We start from the raw sequence: 14,518 nt of genomic DNA on the forward strand, positions 1-14,518 counted from the left end.
TAGTTGTGGTGCACAGGCTTACTTGCTCCACGGCATGTGGGATCTTCCCAGACCAGGGATTGAACCCGTGCCCTCTGCATTGGCAGGTGGATTCTTAACCACTGCACCACCAGGGAAGTCCTCCATTAGGTATTAAAATGTTGATTGTTTACCATGGAAAGTTTAAATTCTTGTTAAAATATAGAGAAATTCATTTCAAGCCATCTCTTGCACTACCTTATTCTAGAACGTGCCCCATGGTTCTATGAATTTCCCAGAAGTTCTTCTCTAGGGATGAGATTCAACTCAGAATTCATTCCATTCATTAAAAATCAGTTCTGAAAAGTTAAAAATAAATCTGAACCTTGTTCATTATGAACCATGTGATATGGTAAATAAGACCAAATTTCCCTGAGGGAAAAAAACCCCATGGAATAACAAGGAATACCAGTGTGGAAATCAGAAAACAGGGGCCCTGGTCTAGATTCTGTCCCTAACTAGCTTTGTGACCACAGGCAGGCCCAGCCTTTCTCTGCCTCGGTGTTCTCCACACAAAATTAAGAAAAAGCAACCGTAGATGTTATAAATTCACCTACTTGATGGTACAACCCAATAACTACAATTAGGCTTCAGCTACAGAGAAACTGGGCAGCAGTAGCTCAGCTAAGTCTGCAAGTTAAACTGGGATATTTATTTCCTATCGTCCGATCTGTAGTCTAATCAGTAAAGCTGTTAAACTTGCAATAATATTTCACTGATGTGTACCAGAGCGTTGCAAGTTATAAAATTTCCAATTTAATTTTACTGCATCCCTGAAGCCGTAGTAATTAGAAGACAAACTCACAGTGAAGATGTTTATAGCTTCAGGGGTGATAATTTTGAACCTGTCCTGCAGGTCACTTCTGTCCTCAAGTTTCCCTGATTTGACAGCTGCCTGTAGACTCAGGATTTTATTGTAATACAGCAGCAACTCGTCATTCATTCGATGGGAGCAGATGTAGATGACGCTCACGTTGGCATCTAAAAATAACAGGCACAATGTTAATTACTGGTATAAAGGTAAAAGACATTACGAACTCTGGCATTAGGTTGATGTTGCACAGTTTAAAATAAAAAGCGTATCCAAAAGCACATTCAAGTTAATTTAGATTGGTTTTGTACAGATCTTAGCAATTTAAGTGGCTTTTTTGTACTTTAGCATTTCTCTAAAGAAAAGATAAATAACACCACCACCAAAAAAATGGACACAATGATTCCTTCAGAAGGAGGGCTGTGAGGTACCATGGAAGTGTACTTTCAAATAATACGTAGGGATTTAGCCCCAGAACTCCTATTAATATCAATGGGATTTGCATACTGATTTAAAAATTTATCCCATTAACTTTAGTAAATTATAAAACAGAACTGTTAACTTTCGAAAGCTGATGAAATTGCAATTTCTTATGCTGCCTGGACTTGGCAAGGCCAATTCAGGGACTGTTCTGTACAAATAAATGGTCTGATTATGACCATAGCAATGATTATTTCAGGAAAGCAACCTTTTCCTTTCTCCATTCCCAAAGAGGAGTATATTACTTAAATAGGACATCTAGTGATTCTTGGTTTAAAGGAAACACTATCTTAATTTAACTGTTCTCCTTCTTAAGATGTGCTTCTTATTATGTGCGTAGAAAGAAATCCTAATTAAATATCCCATCCGAATGGAATAGTGAGAAGAGATTACCCACTCCAGGCTGCAAAATATTTTAGGGAGTATGTACAGGAAATCAGCAGCCAGTGGAGTCACCCATTCATTTGTAAAATAACTGACTGATCAGTAGGGACAAAGCACTTGGCTAGACATGAAAGGAGATACCAGAATCAAAGCAACTGAGATGCTGCCTGTGAGGAACAACCATTTCACATGTATAAACAGCTGTAAAACATGGTGGAGGGTGGCGGACACAAGACACATGCAGACCAGGTGCCCAGGGAAGGCTGGAGGAGGGAGCACTGTAAAATGTTTCCTTGGTCAAGTAGGGCTGAGAAGAGATTCTAAGACTCCTCTGTTCAGTTTGGTAGAGTATACAGAGCATAGGCTGATTAAATGCTTGCTCAGCTGTCTAGGAGCCTGGGCATATTATTTAACCTTTCTAAGCATTGCTTTCTTCATCTGTAAAATGGGGAATAAAGTCACCTGGGGCACAGAGTTTTGGAGAGTATGAAATGAAAGAATATATATAAAGCACCTGGTGCAGTATCTGGCACATAGTAGGTGCTCAGCAGACAGTACAGATGCACCAATCTGCTCCACAGCCCACCCTGACTAGGCCAGCTAACAGTGGTTCCACACCCCGCCCTCCACACTTGTGCTCCTTTTAACTAGTGCCTCAAGATTTTACACGATGAAGTAGTGTCCCCTGCTGTTCCATCCTGTTGTTCCAAATCTTTCAATCTTGTCTGTCCAAACTCTTTAAAGGCAAGGTGTATACTTTTCATATAATCCCCCATGCCCTGGTACAGTGTCGAGTATGCAGGAGACACTCAATAAATACTTGTGAGCTGACCAAAGGGATCTGGGAGAATGGAGAGGTTCGGGAACTGGAAAGCCTTACACAATTAGTGAGATCCACGGCATGCAGGAGAAATCTGTTCTGGAGAAGAGCATCTTGTGGCTAGAAGCAATGTCTTCTGAACTGGCCCAGAGCTGGGCCCAGAGTAGGTGCTCCATAAATGTAAATATTTAAGTGGCTCCTATTTAATGTTGAAACCACATTGTCACATGAACCTCAAAATAAATTAACTGAGCAGACGGTAGTTAAATAACTTGTATCCAACTGCTGAATGATCAAATTAGTTGTCCGAAATCTTGTGTTTTCAAGAAGAGACTAGTGTCTTACTAAACTAGTGGTCTTTAAAACCAAACTAGTATTTTTTTTTAAGTATGAAAAAAGGACACAAAAAGCAAACAACAAAAATAACTTAAAGTCTCCATAGCAGAAGAAAACTATATTTTTCTTGGGAAGAAATTTCTGGGTTATAAATGATAACAAATCATGTTGCTAATTTTACCTTTCCCGTTCATTTCTGGCAAAGGAATACTATAATCACTAACAGTAATATCCAGTATTAGGGTGGTTTGATTGTGAATCAACAAATGTTCAAAATTAATTGACAGGTGATTTTGGAAAGGAATTAAGAAGAAGATGAATATTGTTTTGACTGTTTAGTCAGTAGTCAATATCAGTCACCCTCTTGCTTAACTCATCTAGGAATTGAAGATACAAGCTGTTGAGGTCTCTCCACCTGATACCCTGACTTCACAGCCAATATCCAAACAACAAGTCTTAATGTGGTCAGATTACCTCTGTTTCCCCTGAATAAGCAGAAAAATCAACACCCTTTACTATGAATTAACAGAATTTAAAGAAAGATAATCATTTATTCTTCCATAAAATTATCACTAATTTTCCTAGTTTCTTCATATTTTTACTTCACAAGCAAGTACTTTTTCTATTTTCTCACTTACTTCTACACTTTTATTACTTCTCTTGAAGAGGTTTTAGGATTGCATTGTTATCATGAAGATAGTTACCAAGAAAAGGCATTTGGTTCATAATCTCTCAGAAATGTTCATCTTACCAAAATTTTCCATTGCAGATAGACATAGACTGAATTATTGAATTATTTAAAATAGAAGCCTAATACTCTTAAGTCTTCTCATTATTAATAAGAATCCTTTGTAAGGAAATTCTTTGGTGATGGTTTGGACTATATATAGAAAGGTATATAAAAAGCTAAAGAAAAAAATTAATCAAATAAATTAGAGCAAAGTCTGCCCTCTGCTGCACTTCATTGGTTTCCACCCAGTCAGGTTTTTAGTTGAAATAGCTCAGCACTAACAAATCAATCTTAAGTCATTAAATTTTTTTTTTGGTAAGGTCGAAAAACAACATTAGTGCCTAGATAATAGATTAAAGCAATTACCCTATTATTATTTTAGGACACTGAAAATTTCTAGTACTGATGTATTTTTGTTACCAAATGGCATTTATAAAATAATAATGATGCTGAAATATATATGAATCACGTAAAGTATGTCATTCCAGGGAGCCAGCTAAATTGATCATTGATCATTTAAAATTCTTCCTTGTTTTGCTTAAATAAGGGCCAAAGCAATTATATTTTAACAAAACAAAGAAGTTCTTATTTGGTAACTAAAAAATGCTAGTTTTCGTTTAACCCTGAATTTCTGGCCGGGACTTCCCACACTGATTCAATATTATTACTTAGGCGTTGAAACATTTATTCTTTAAATCTCACCTCAAACAGTGTCAACCAAAGCCTAGAGTTCTTGTATCCTTCCTTCCTGGCCCCTGGTTGGTGTCTGATTTAGAACTGACCAAACCAGTATTAGAACTTGACTTTTACAAAGATGTGTCTATCACTCAAGGTCTGTATTTCTAATAATTCCTTCCACTAGGCACTTCCTATTTTCTCATAACTAGATTATATATATTTAAATAAAACCTTCTTTTAAAAATCTACCTTCATTTCCCTCTTATTCTTATAATGAAAACACAATGCTTTTCATTTCTGATACCTTCCACTCATTCCTCAGATAATATAATAGACAATATTGACACAAATATATAATGTTGACTTCATTCACTGCCAGATTCAGTAAATGAAGAAGAGTTGGGGCTATAGGAGATAAATCCTTATTCAAACCTGCAGCAAAGAGAATTAGAAAACTACCCAAGTAAATTGGTTAAAATGTCATTTGTTTATTCAATTGACTTCACTATAAATCTGTTCTTTGAAACAAAACATTCAATTGCCCTGCAAGAAGATTAGAAGTTCAAGCCTTTTCCTTGTACAGACAGAAAAGCAAAAAATGAACATTTAATCAACATCCACTGATAAACATTCCAAAGAGCCATTTGTGTAAAAGTATTTACTGTACCTAAGATGTCACACAGCCTCCCCAGCTGCATGTTCTGCTGCGTGTTGAAGTCGTCAATATTTTGTCGCACAGGCTGGGAATATCCTAAAAGGCAAACCAGATGTCAAAACCCAGAAAGAGCAAGTCAACATGGCAAAATGGCACACTAGGATTTCATAGTGTCATGGTCCACATTTCCAGGAAAGAATTGTCTCCGAAGCATCTCGCAGAGACAATCCAACTCCTAAGAATGAGGTCCTTGCTTCTCAGGGGATTAAGCATTAATTCTGGAAGATGTGCTGAGCAGCATATTCTGCAACAGAGAGGTTCATAGTTTTCAATATCAGCAAAGCTTCTGGGAATCAGGATTATAGAAACACGGGAAAAGTTTCAGAAATTTTAACATGAATGTTCAAAAGAGCACGTAAGAAAGTTATGCTCAGGTTTAAAAACTATATTGGCTTTTTGTTTTTTTGCCTTTTATTTTTTTATTTTTATTTTTTTAACATCTTTATTGGAGTATAATTGCTTTACATTGTGGTGTTAGTTGCTGCTGTATAACCAAGTGAATCAGCTATACGTATACATATATCCCCATATCCCCTCCCTCTTACGTCTCCCTCCCACCCTCCCTATCCCACCCCTCTAGGTGGTCACAAAGCAGAGCTGGTCTCCCTGTGCTATGCGGCTGCTTCCCACTAGCTATCTGTTTTACATTTGGTAGTGTATATATGTCCATGCCACTCTCTCACTTCGTCCCAGCTTACCCTTCCCCCTCCCTGTGTCCTCAAGTCCATTCTCTACGTCTGCGTCTTTATTCCTGTCCTGCCCCTAGGTTCTTCAGAACCTTTTTTTTTTTTAGATTCCATATATATGTGTTAGCATACAGTATTTGTTTTTCTCTTTCTGACTTACTTCACTCTGTATGACAGACTCTAGGTTCATCCACCTCACTACAAATAACTCAATTTTGTTTCTTTTTATGGCTGAGTAATATTCCATTGTATATATGTGCCACATCTTCTTTATCCATTCATCTGTCGATGGACACTTAGGTTGCTTCCATGTCCTGGCTATTGTAAATAGTGCTGCAGTGAACACTGTGGTACATGACTCCTTTCGAATTATGGTTTTCTCAGGGTCTATGCCCAGTAGTGGGATTGCTGGATCATATGGTAGTTCTATTTTTAGTTTTTTAAGGAACCTCCATACTGTTCTCCATAGTGGCTGTATCAATTTACTTTCCCACCAAGAATGTGCAGGAGGGTTCCCTTTTCTCCACACCCTCTCCAGCATTTATTGTTTGTAGATTTTTTGATGATGGCCATTCTGACTGGTGTGAGGTGATACCTCATTGTAGTTTGATTTGCATTTCTCTAATGATTAGTGATGTTGCGCATCCTTTCATGTGTTTGCTGGCAATCTGTATATCTTCTTTGGAGAAATGTCTATTTAGGTCTTCTGCCCATTTTTGGATTGGGTTGTTTGTTTTTTTGATATTGAGCTACATGAGCTGCTTGTATATTGAGATTAATCCTTTGTCAGTTGCTTCGTTTGCGAATATTTTCTCCCATTCTGAGGGTTGTCCTATGCTTCTTATGTGGCATTTTGAAGATGTGTCCTGGAATCACTCTCAACTGACACACAGATTTCAGATAAAACTCTTGCTGTTGCGAATATGTATTTAAGTAATTCTAAATACTAAAGAAGTATGCTTCTGTTCACACAGTCAAAAGATCTTTTAACCTTAGAGGATAATAAAGGTTAATGCAGTTACTTTGTCAGTACTAATGAAAGCCCCACCGTTTTCCTTCATGTGCATTGGAACAGCAGAAGGAAAACACACATGGATTTACTACTGTCCCCAAATCTTCCACAATGGCAACAGCAGCGGCAACACTTTCTGCTATTGCAGGGGTTAAAATAAAAAATGAACGTGGACCAAAACATGAACCTAAAAGGCATGCATACTCACAAGCAGTATAATTGCTTATATGAAATTCAGCAACTGTAGGTGTAACTTTTAAAAAAATAAAATTGCTTTTCACATTTTGAATAGATGCTTCAATGCCTCCTTGTGGTTAGTGAGCCCAAACACATGTTTCAAGTTAAACTGCTATAGATAAAGTGATTTTAAATACTACATCTTCGAGATGTGACACAGATTTCCTTGTCAGCATAAGGAAAACTATAGCAATTCAGGCAACAGGGCTTCAGATCAAATGAACTCTGATAATTGGCTCTTTGCTTTGATGTTAGTGTTTAAACACTAGACAATGTTTGGAAATTAAATGAGTTTACAATTCATCTAAAAGTCTCCCTATTGCTTTATGCAGATGAACTTAAGAACTAAAAAGGCAGAAGGATATGTGGGCTGTTTGAATTATTTTTGAAAAATTATTAATTTCTAAAATAATTTTGGGACCTTGTCCACATATGAGAGTTAATATAGATAGCTATAAAGAATGCCATCTTGATGTGTGGTTGCAATATTGTAAGTCTTGGGATTTTGCCTATGTATAATTCTATCTATACTCAGATAAGTGTTTAGGAAGATGTATTGTGAATAACATATATATCAAGACTCTAAGAAGGCAGGAAAATGCCTAGAGAATAAAGTATGATTAAGAAAAGTGCATTAATCATTCTGTGAACGCATTCTATGAACGCATTTCCTTTCAGAAGTAAAGATAAAAGGCAGTGTGAGATGGCTCATTAAAATGATGTCCAATTTAAAATATAAAGGATGTCTGATCACTCTGTTGCCACATATGCAGCATGTGAGTGAGTAAGTCCGTGTTTCAGTCAATTACTCAAGGTCAGTTTTCCAACAAATTACTTAGTACCTCTATTACCCTGATCAAGGATGCATATAAATCCACCTGCCAATGCAGGGGACATGGGTTTGAGCCCTGGTCCAGGAAGATCCCTCATGCTGCGGAGCAACTAAGCCCGTGTGCCACAACTACTGAGCCTGCGCTCTAGAGCCCATGAGCCACAACTACTGTGCCCGCGAGCCACAACTACTGAGCCCATGTGCCACACCTACTGAAGCCCGCGAACCTAGAGCCTGTGCTCTGCAACAAGAGAAGCCACTGCAATGAAGCCCGTGCACCACAATGAAGAGGAGCCCCCACTCACCGCAACTAGAGAAAGCCCACGCGCAGCAACGAAGACCCAATTATGATTATGCAGGATTATGATAAAACTGGTTACTCAGTTAACCCCACAAGTACACCCATTTTAAAGAACTGTATGTTAATCTCAGGACATTGTTATAGAGGAGCATATGAAGCAACAAATAGAAAAATATTTTGTAAACTGTAAAGTGCTGTGTAAACAGAAGATATTTTAATGTCACAAGCTATGTGCACTTCCAAAGCTTGTAACAGCAACAACAAATTCTGTCACAAGCAACAGATCATTCCACATGAGCAAGATACAATGCAAGGCACATTGCTATCAGCAGAGCAGAAGTTAGGAGTCAGTTTTTTTAAAAGTCAGATTTATTCTTATGTTTTGTACATCCACAAAATACATGTGTTGACTCCTGGGTGAAAGACCTCATTGATGCTGGCAGCATATATTAAATACAACAGTGACTTAACCAGGAAACTGTCAAGAAGGATGTTGTGGCCTTGGGGAGTTCAGCAGACATGCCCAGTGGAATATAATACACTTTGGAATATAATTTGGAATATAATCTACAAAGACATGGATATATCAAAGGTGAGACTAAAAACACCAGAGGAGTTTTGAGAAACCATCTACTTCAACCTTGTCCCGTTATAGATAAGGAAATTCAGGGCAAGTGCCTTGTTTCTTGTCCAAGATAACATAAACCTACAAATTATTATGTAGTTCAACTACTACATCTTTAGCTCTTGTGACAAATATGGTTACGTCAAGCAAGAGAGAAGACGACTCTCCAAGAGTGAGCAGAGAACTCCAGAAGGGACAGAGGGCCTTTGCCTCTTTTCCCACTTCTATTGTTTTAAATTAATTTTTATTGGAATATAGTTGATTTCTTTTCCCACTTTCATTTTCAACTGTTGTGTCAGACAGAATAGGGGCCATCCAAAGGTGTCCACGTTCTAATCCCCAGAAACTGTGAATATGCTAAGTTACATGGCAAAGGGGAAATAAAGTTGCAGATGGAATTAAGGTTGCTAATCAGCTGACCTTAAAGTAAGGAGGTTCTCATGGATTATTGGGCTGGACCCAGTGTCCTCACAAAAGTCCTTAAAAGTGGGAGAGGGAGGCAGAAGAGTAGAGAGTTACAGCAGATGTGACTACAGAAGACAGGCACAGAGATGCCACATTGCTGCCTTTAAAGATGGAGGAAGGGGGCCCTGGGCTTTCCCTTTTCATTCCTTTGTGGGAGGCTTCTAGAAGCTGGAAAGAGTGAGAAAACAGATTCTCCCCTAGAGCCTCCAGGAAGGAATGCAGCCCTGCCCACACCTTTATTTTAGCCCCTTTCGTACTTCTGAACTACAAAATTATTGCTGTAAGGTAACAAATGTGTATTGTTTTAAGCCACTAAGCTTGTGGTATCTGGTCAGAGGGCAATAGAAAACTATTATGACTGTCTACCTTCCCTTACTCCCAGTAAGTACCACCTCCCAGACATTTACTCCTCTTTCACCTGTAATTGAAAGATGGGGGATGGGGGACTGAGATCCATAATCAGAGTCCAGAATAAGCACTCAATAAATATTGTTGTTTTACTATTTCTTTCCTAACCTCAGCTGAGCGTGACTTAAATTCTCAAAAGGAACCTCACTGAAATGTAGAGAAATTATTATTATTACGTGCACAAATTATTTGAGCTATCAAAGTACTGTTCTTCTAGCTTATGGAGTTGATTGGCCCTAACCACCATCAGGTGTGCCTGACCACCCTTTTCTAAGAAGGTTCTCAGTCTCCCCTCACTGTCATTCTCTGGCACCCTCTCTTCACCACACTTTTCTCATTTTGTAATTACAGGTTTCTTTGCTGGCTTGTTTACTTGTTTGTTGTACATTTCTCCTCCCCACTGCATCACTCTGGCTCCTGTAGCCAGACTGTAAGCTCCACTGGAGCAGGAACGCTGTGATATCGCCAGTCAAATGAGTCAATGAAATGTGCCTGAAGAGCCTACTCAAAGAATCTGTCTTTTAAATTCTTAGCCCTTTCTCTCTTGTGTTTACATCGTTCCCTCCTCTCCTTTCAACACTCATGAAATTAGGTTCTCTGATCTGGAGAACTTCTGGGGAATTCAAAGAATGGTAAGTGGGATTTGTAGCTTTTTCTAGGTCCTCATCAGCATAGAATAAAACAGCACTGGCATAAAGGGGCACTTTCTCTTATCACTATAGAGAGGAACGCAGCTTCTTTCCTTATGCCACCTTCATCACCTGCAAAATATTCGTAGTTTGATAGAGTGTTCCATTTTTCCTCAAAATATTATTGCCTGGGACTTCCATGGTGGCACAGTGGTTAAGAATCTGGCTGCCAATGCGGGGGACATGGGTTCCAGCCCTGGTCAGGGAAGATCCCACATGCCACAGAGCAACTAAGCCTGTGCACCACAACTACTGAGCCTGCGCTCTAGAGCCTGCAAGCCGCAACTACTGAGCCCACGTGCCACAACTACTGAAGCCTGTGTGCCTAGAGCCCATGCTCCGCAACAAGAGAAGCCACCACAATGAGAAGCCCGCTCACTGCAACAAAGAGTAGCCCCCGCTCGCCACAACTAGAACAAGCCTGTGCGCAGCAAAGAAGACCCAACGCAACCAAAAGTAAATAAATAAATAAATAAATTTAAAAAATATTATTGCCTCTGCGTCACACTGAAGAAGGGTACCTGGTGCTGTCTCTCTGAAGTTATCCAACTACCATACTTTTGGTCTTCTATTGAACCAAGGATGCTCATTAATGGTTACTGGCTACCATTTCTCCATCCTCATTTCTGCCTTCATCTCCTTTCCCATCCCTATCCCCACTCCCACACAAACTCTTATCAGATGATGCTAATTGCCTCTTTGCAACCCAGTAAACTAGTCCTGCTAGGACTGGCTTTTCCTTCACAGCAACTGCAGAAACCTAAGAATGAGCAAGGCCATGCTCAGTGACCATGCCTCCTTGGGACTGTGGGTGCTTCTGAGACAGGCCCCTGCCGTTGCAGTAAAATCAAGTGTTCTTGAACCCTGCTTGTTACTCTGTGGTTGACTCCTAGTTTATTTTGTCTCCAAGTCTTATTCCTTACAATGGTACCTAAGGCAGAGAAGGGGTTAATAACAGATTTCCAGTTACCACATAGTTGTCATTCATCCAATCACCCTGGCCTGAGATGGTAGTCATCCATGCCTCAGTCTGATGGACTGGAGCAGTGTTTCTTAACCTTTTCCCCATTTGGAAATGTGTGATGGTTAATGTTCAAATTGATCACACACTCCTAGGGGCATACGCAGGGTTACAATAGCAGTAGCTGTAACTCCATCCCTTTCTCTTCCACTCAAGAAAGCACACTGGTTGCAAGCTGAGCAAGAGTGACATTATTATAGAAATAATCTTGAATTGCTCCAATTCATAAAAAGTTAACCATTAGCTAACCTTTGGACTCTAATAGTAAAAATTTAGGGAACATGTGAACATACTTCACAAACGATTGCACATCAGCATACTGCAGTCATCTAGAGAAATGTGATCTAGACATTATGGTTTTAATTACTTGTGCAAGTGTGAAAGCACAAGATACTGAAATAGGAAGTAAGATACAGCAAGAGAGAGGCCTATCTGGGTTATTTATATAGTCCATCCAGTGCCAATTTGATGAAAATAAAACAGAGTTGTTTTTTGGGGGCTTCTGAGAAAAATTCGAGAAATTTGTGATGAGGACATAGAAAACACAGGACTTACTCAAATCTTTGTTGAGTTTTGAAAACATTCTCAAACCAAACTGTCCAAATGGATTCTGTGTCGTTCTGAAAGCCTTTCCTTCAGAAGAGTGAAGACTTTCTCTTGTTCAAACTTCTTGTCTGCGACTGGCACAGCATTGCATGCAACTAAAGCCAATGATTCTCAAAGAGTGGTTGGGGGATCCTCTGGGGGACTGGGGGCCTGGAAGGTCAAAACTCTTTTCAGAATAATACTAAGATGACATTTCCCCTTTTCAGTATTATCTTCCCACAAAATACAAAAAGTTTATTGATTTCAGATTCCATATTGCAACTAACTCCTAAAAATTATCCTTGTTGAGTTTTGGTATAAAATCAAAGAAGAATATACACAGTTATCTGAAAAGGCTGTAAAATATATAAAGTATACCTCCCTTTTCCAAATACTTATCTGTATGAGGCCAGGTTTTCTTCATATGCTTCAACCAAAACAACATATTGCAACAGATTGGATGCAGAAATAGATAGGAGAACCCAACTAACTTCTATTAAGAGATTTGTAAACTTGTCAACCAGTGCCAATCTTCTCACCAATTTTTTTTGTTTTGGAAAAGAAATGGTTTTTTAAAAATAAAAATATGTTTTTTAGATTAACATTGGTAATGTGCTTACTATTGTTATTTTAAAATAAATTCAATATTTTTAAAGTTTCTCAGTTTTAGTTTCTAATGTGGTAAATATAGACAGATACAACCCATGTAAACCAACGCTCTTTAGGGTCTTCAATTGTTGTTACAATTTGAGGACCACTGAACACAAATTTTAATATATTTTATGAGAATGAAGGAGATGAAAAAGATTATATTTTATCTTAGTATAAGCAATACTTTTTTTGGATCATATCCTAATATTAATCATTTCATCAAAAGCCCAGGAGCTGGTGTCAATTGACACCCAGTTCAGTGCTGTTTCCATATTTCATGGTACAACATCAGATAGCTCAAGTTCAACTGGGTAATTTAATATTACAGGGTCTTGGGGCCAACCCTGATCTAACCAGTGAATGAGTGTTGATTTGGATTACTTGGATGAATGCAACACGGATGAATAGAAATATGTTTTCATTTTAATTTGAGCTATAAATAAATTTGAAAGTTTTAAATGCACTTTGTTCCTGATCCCCAAAGATCTGGATTTTCTGGAACTGCTGTCTGGGAGATGTTGGCAATACATCTGTTTCAAAGATCTAATGTGGCAATATCATAACTAAACTGAGGATTCCATCCTACTTGCCAAAATACATGTTGAAGACTGCAAAGATTTGACTGAAAGTCCTGATTTCCCAGCCCTGAGGTGGAAGCAACAGAATCTATCGCGTCTTTGAGTTGTCAACTCAAAATGGGAAAGTAGAAAGGGGTCAATGTGCTTGGAGGCACAGTAAAAATGTGATTCCAGATAGAACCCTCTGGACTCTGGTCCTCCACCCTGCCCCTGTTCACAAATGGAGGCGAGCACAGTTCTTACCCTTTGGTGAAAGGGAGTGGGGTTACAAAGGAATTGTCTCATGAGCATTTGGGGTATGGCAGTTGTGCATAAAAGTTAGTTTTTCTATCTTTTAGGCTTTTGTGACAATACAGAGCAACAGAAAAACATTTTCATGAACCTTGTAATAACAGGATCCACAATTTTATGGAATGGAGTATCTTGGAGACCAAGAACTGTGTTAACCCCAAGGATAATTTGCTGAAATAATGCACGGTTGGGAAAAAAAAGAGGCTGAACTATATACATTCCTTTTTGCTATTAAATCAATTGGCAATGAAATAAAAGATCACATAGAGAAAAGAGGAAACCCCACCTCAATACATTCTCTATTTGTATTTTAAAGGAGGAAGAGAAGTGAGAGAGGAAAGTCATCACTGGGAGTTTAATTGGCTGGCAGCAGCCCCATATACCTGCTCACGGCACCAGAGCCCCATACTCGGCACATCTCATTTAATGTCAATATATTTTAAAATGCCACTGAGTTTAAGTGTAGTAGCAAATGATGCATTGTAATAGAGAAACACAGGGGTTAAATTAAAAGTGGAGGAAGTAACTTGGCCAAAGAAACTGGAAGCAGAATTAGTTCGTAGGTTTTATTTAGACCTCTGATTTTTCTAGGGGAATTGGGATTCTTTGTTGCAGTTCTTTCTTAATTTGTATGATAGATTTTGCTTAAAATAGACCCTACTATTCTATTCCTGCTATGAACCATGGTAGATTTTTTTTGGTTATAATTATATTTCATTAATAAAAATGATAAAAATATGCAATTATACAATTAAGAGATCAGCCTATATAACCTGGAAAGGATGACTTTCTTTTTATCATCTTATAAAATTACAAGGCCAATCTGTTTCTTTGGACAATTAATCAACAACATCCTACCTCTCCTGTTGGTTAAAAATAGCTAAAACTTTTTGTTACATCTGAGAATACTTCTCAAAATATGTAATAGCCAATCATGTTTCGTAATTCCTCCTTTCAAAGAGGTGGTTACTCTGCAATGTATAATTGTCTTCATGTTCGTATCATCAAGCCATAGATTGATTGATTGATTGATGGATGGATTGATTGATTTATGGCTGTGTTGGGTCTTTGTTTCTGTCCGAGGGCTTTCTCTAGTTGTGGCAAGTGGGGGCCACTCTTCATCGCGGTGCGTGGGCCTCTCAGTATTGCGGCCTCTCTTGTTGCG

General features: G+C 38.5%; 1 protein-coding gene across 7 annotated transcripts in view; it reads right to left on the reverse strand.

Annotated features, from left to right (window-relative positions):
- The window catches only part of IQCH (IQ motif containing H), a 210,553-nt gene that overhangs the window by 79,120 nt on the left and 116,915 nt on the right, over positions 1 to 14,518 (reverse strand). For all 7 annotated transcript variants that reach the window (XM_028166528.2, XM_028166537.2, XM_028166534.2 and 4 more), the window contains 2 exons: positions 4,925 to 5,008; positions 824 to 999 (listed from right to left, as the gene is read on the reverse strand). In XM_028166528.2, coding sequence (XP_028022329.1) covers positions 824 to 999; positions 4,925 to 5,008 — 260 coding nt within the window. The remainder of the gene's footprint in view (positions 1 to 823; positions 1,000 to 4,924; positions 5,009 to 14,518) is intronic.

Source organism: Balaenoptera acutorostrata, chromosome 3 (assembly GCF_949987535.1).
Source record: "Balaenoptera acutorostrata chromosome 3, mBalAcu1.1, whole genome shotgun sequence".
Lineage (NCBI taxonomy): Eukaryota > Metazoa > Chordata > Mammalia > Artiodactyla > Balaenopteridae > Balaenoptera > Balaenoptera acutorostrata.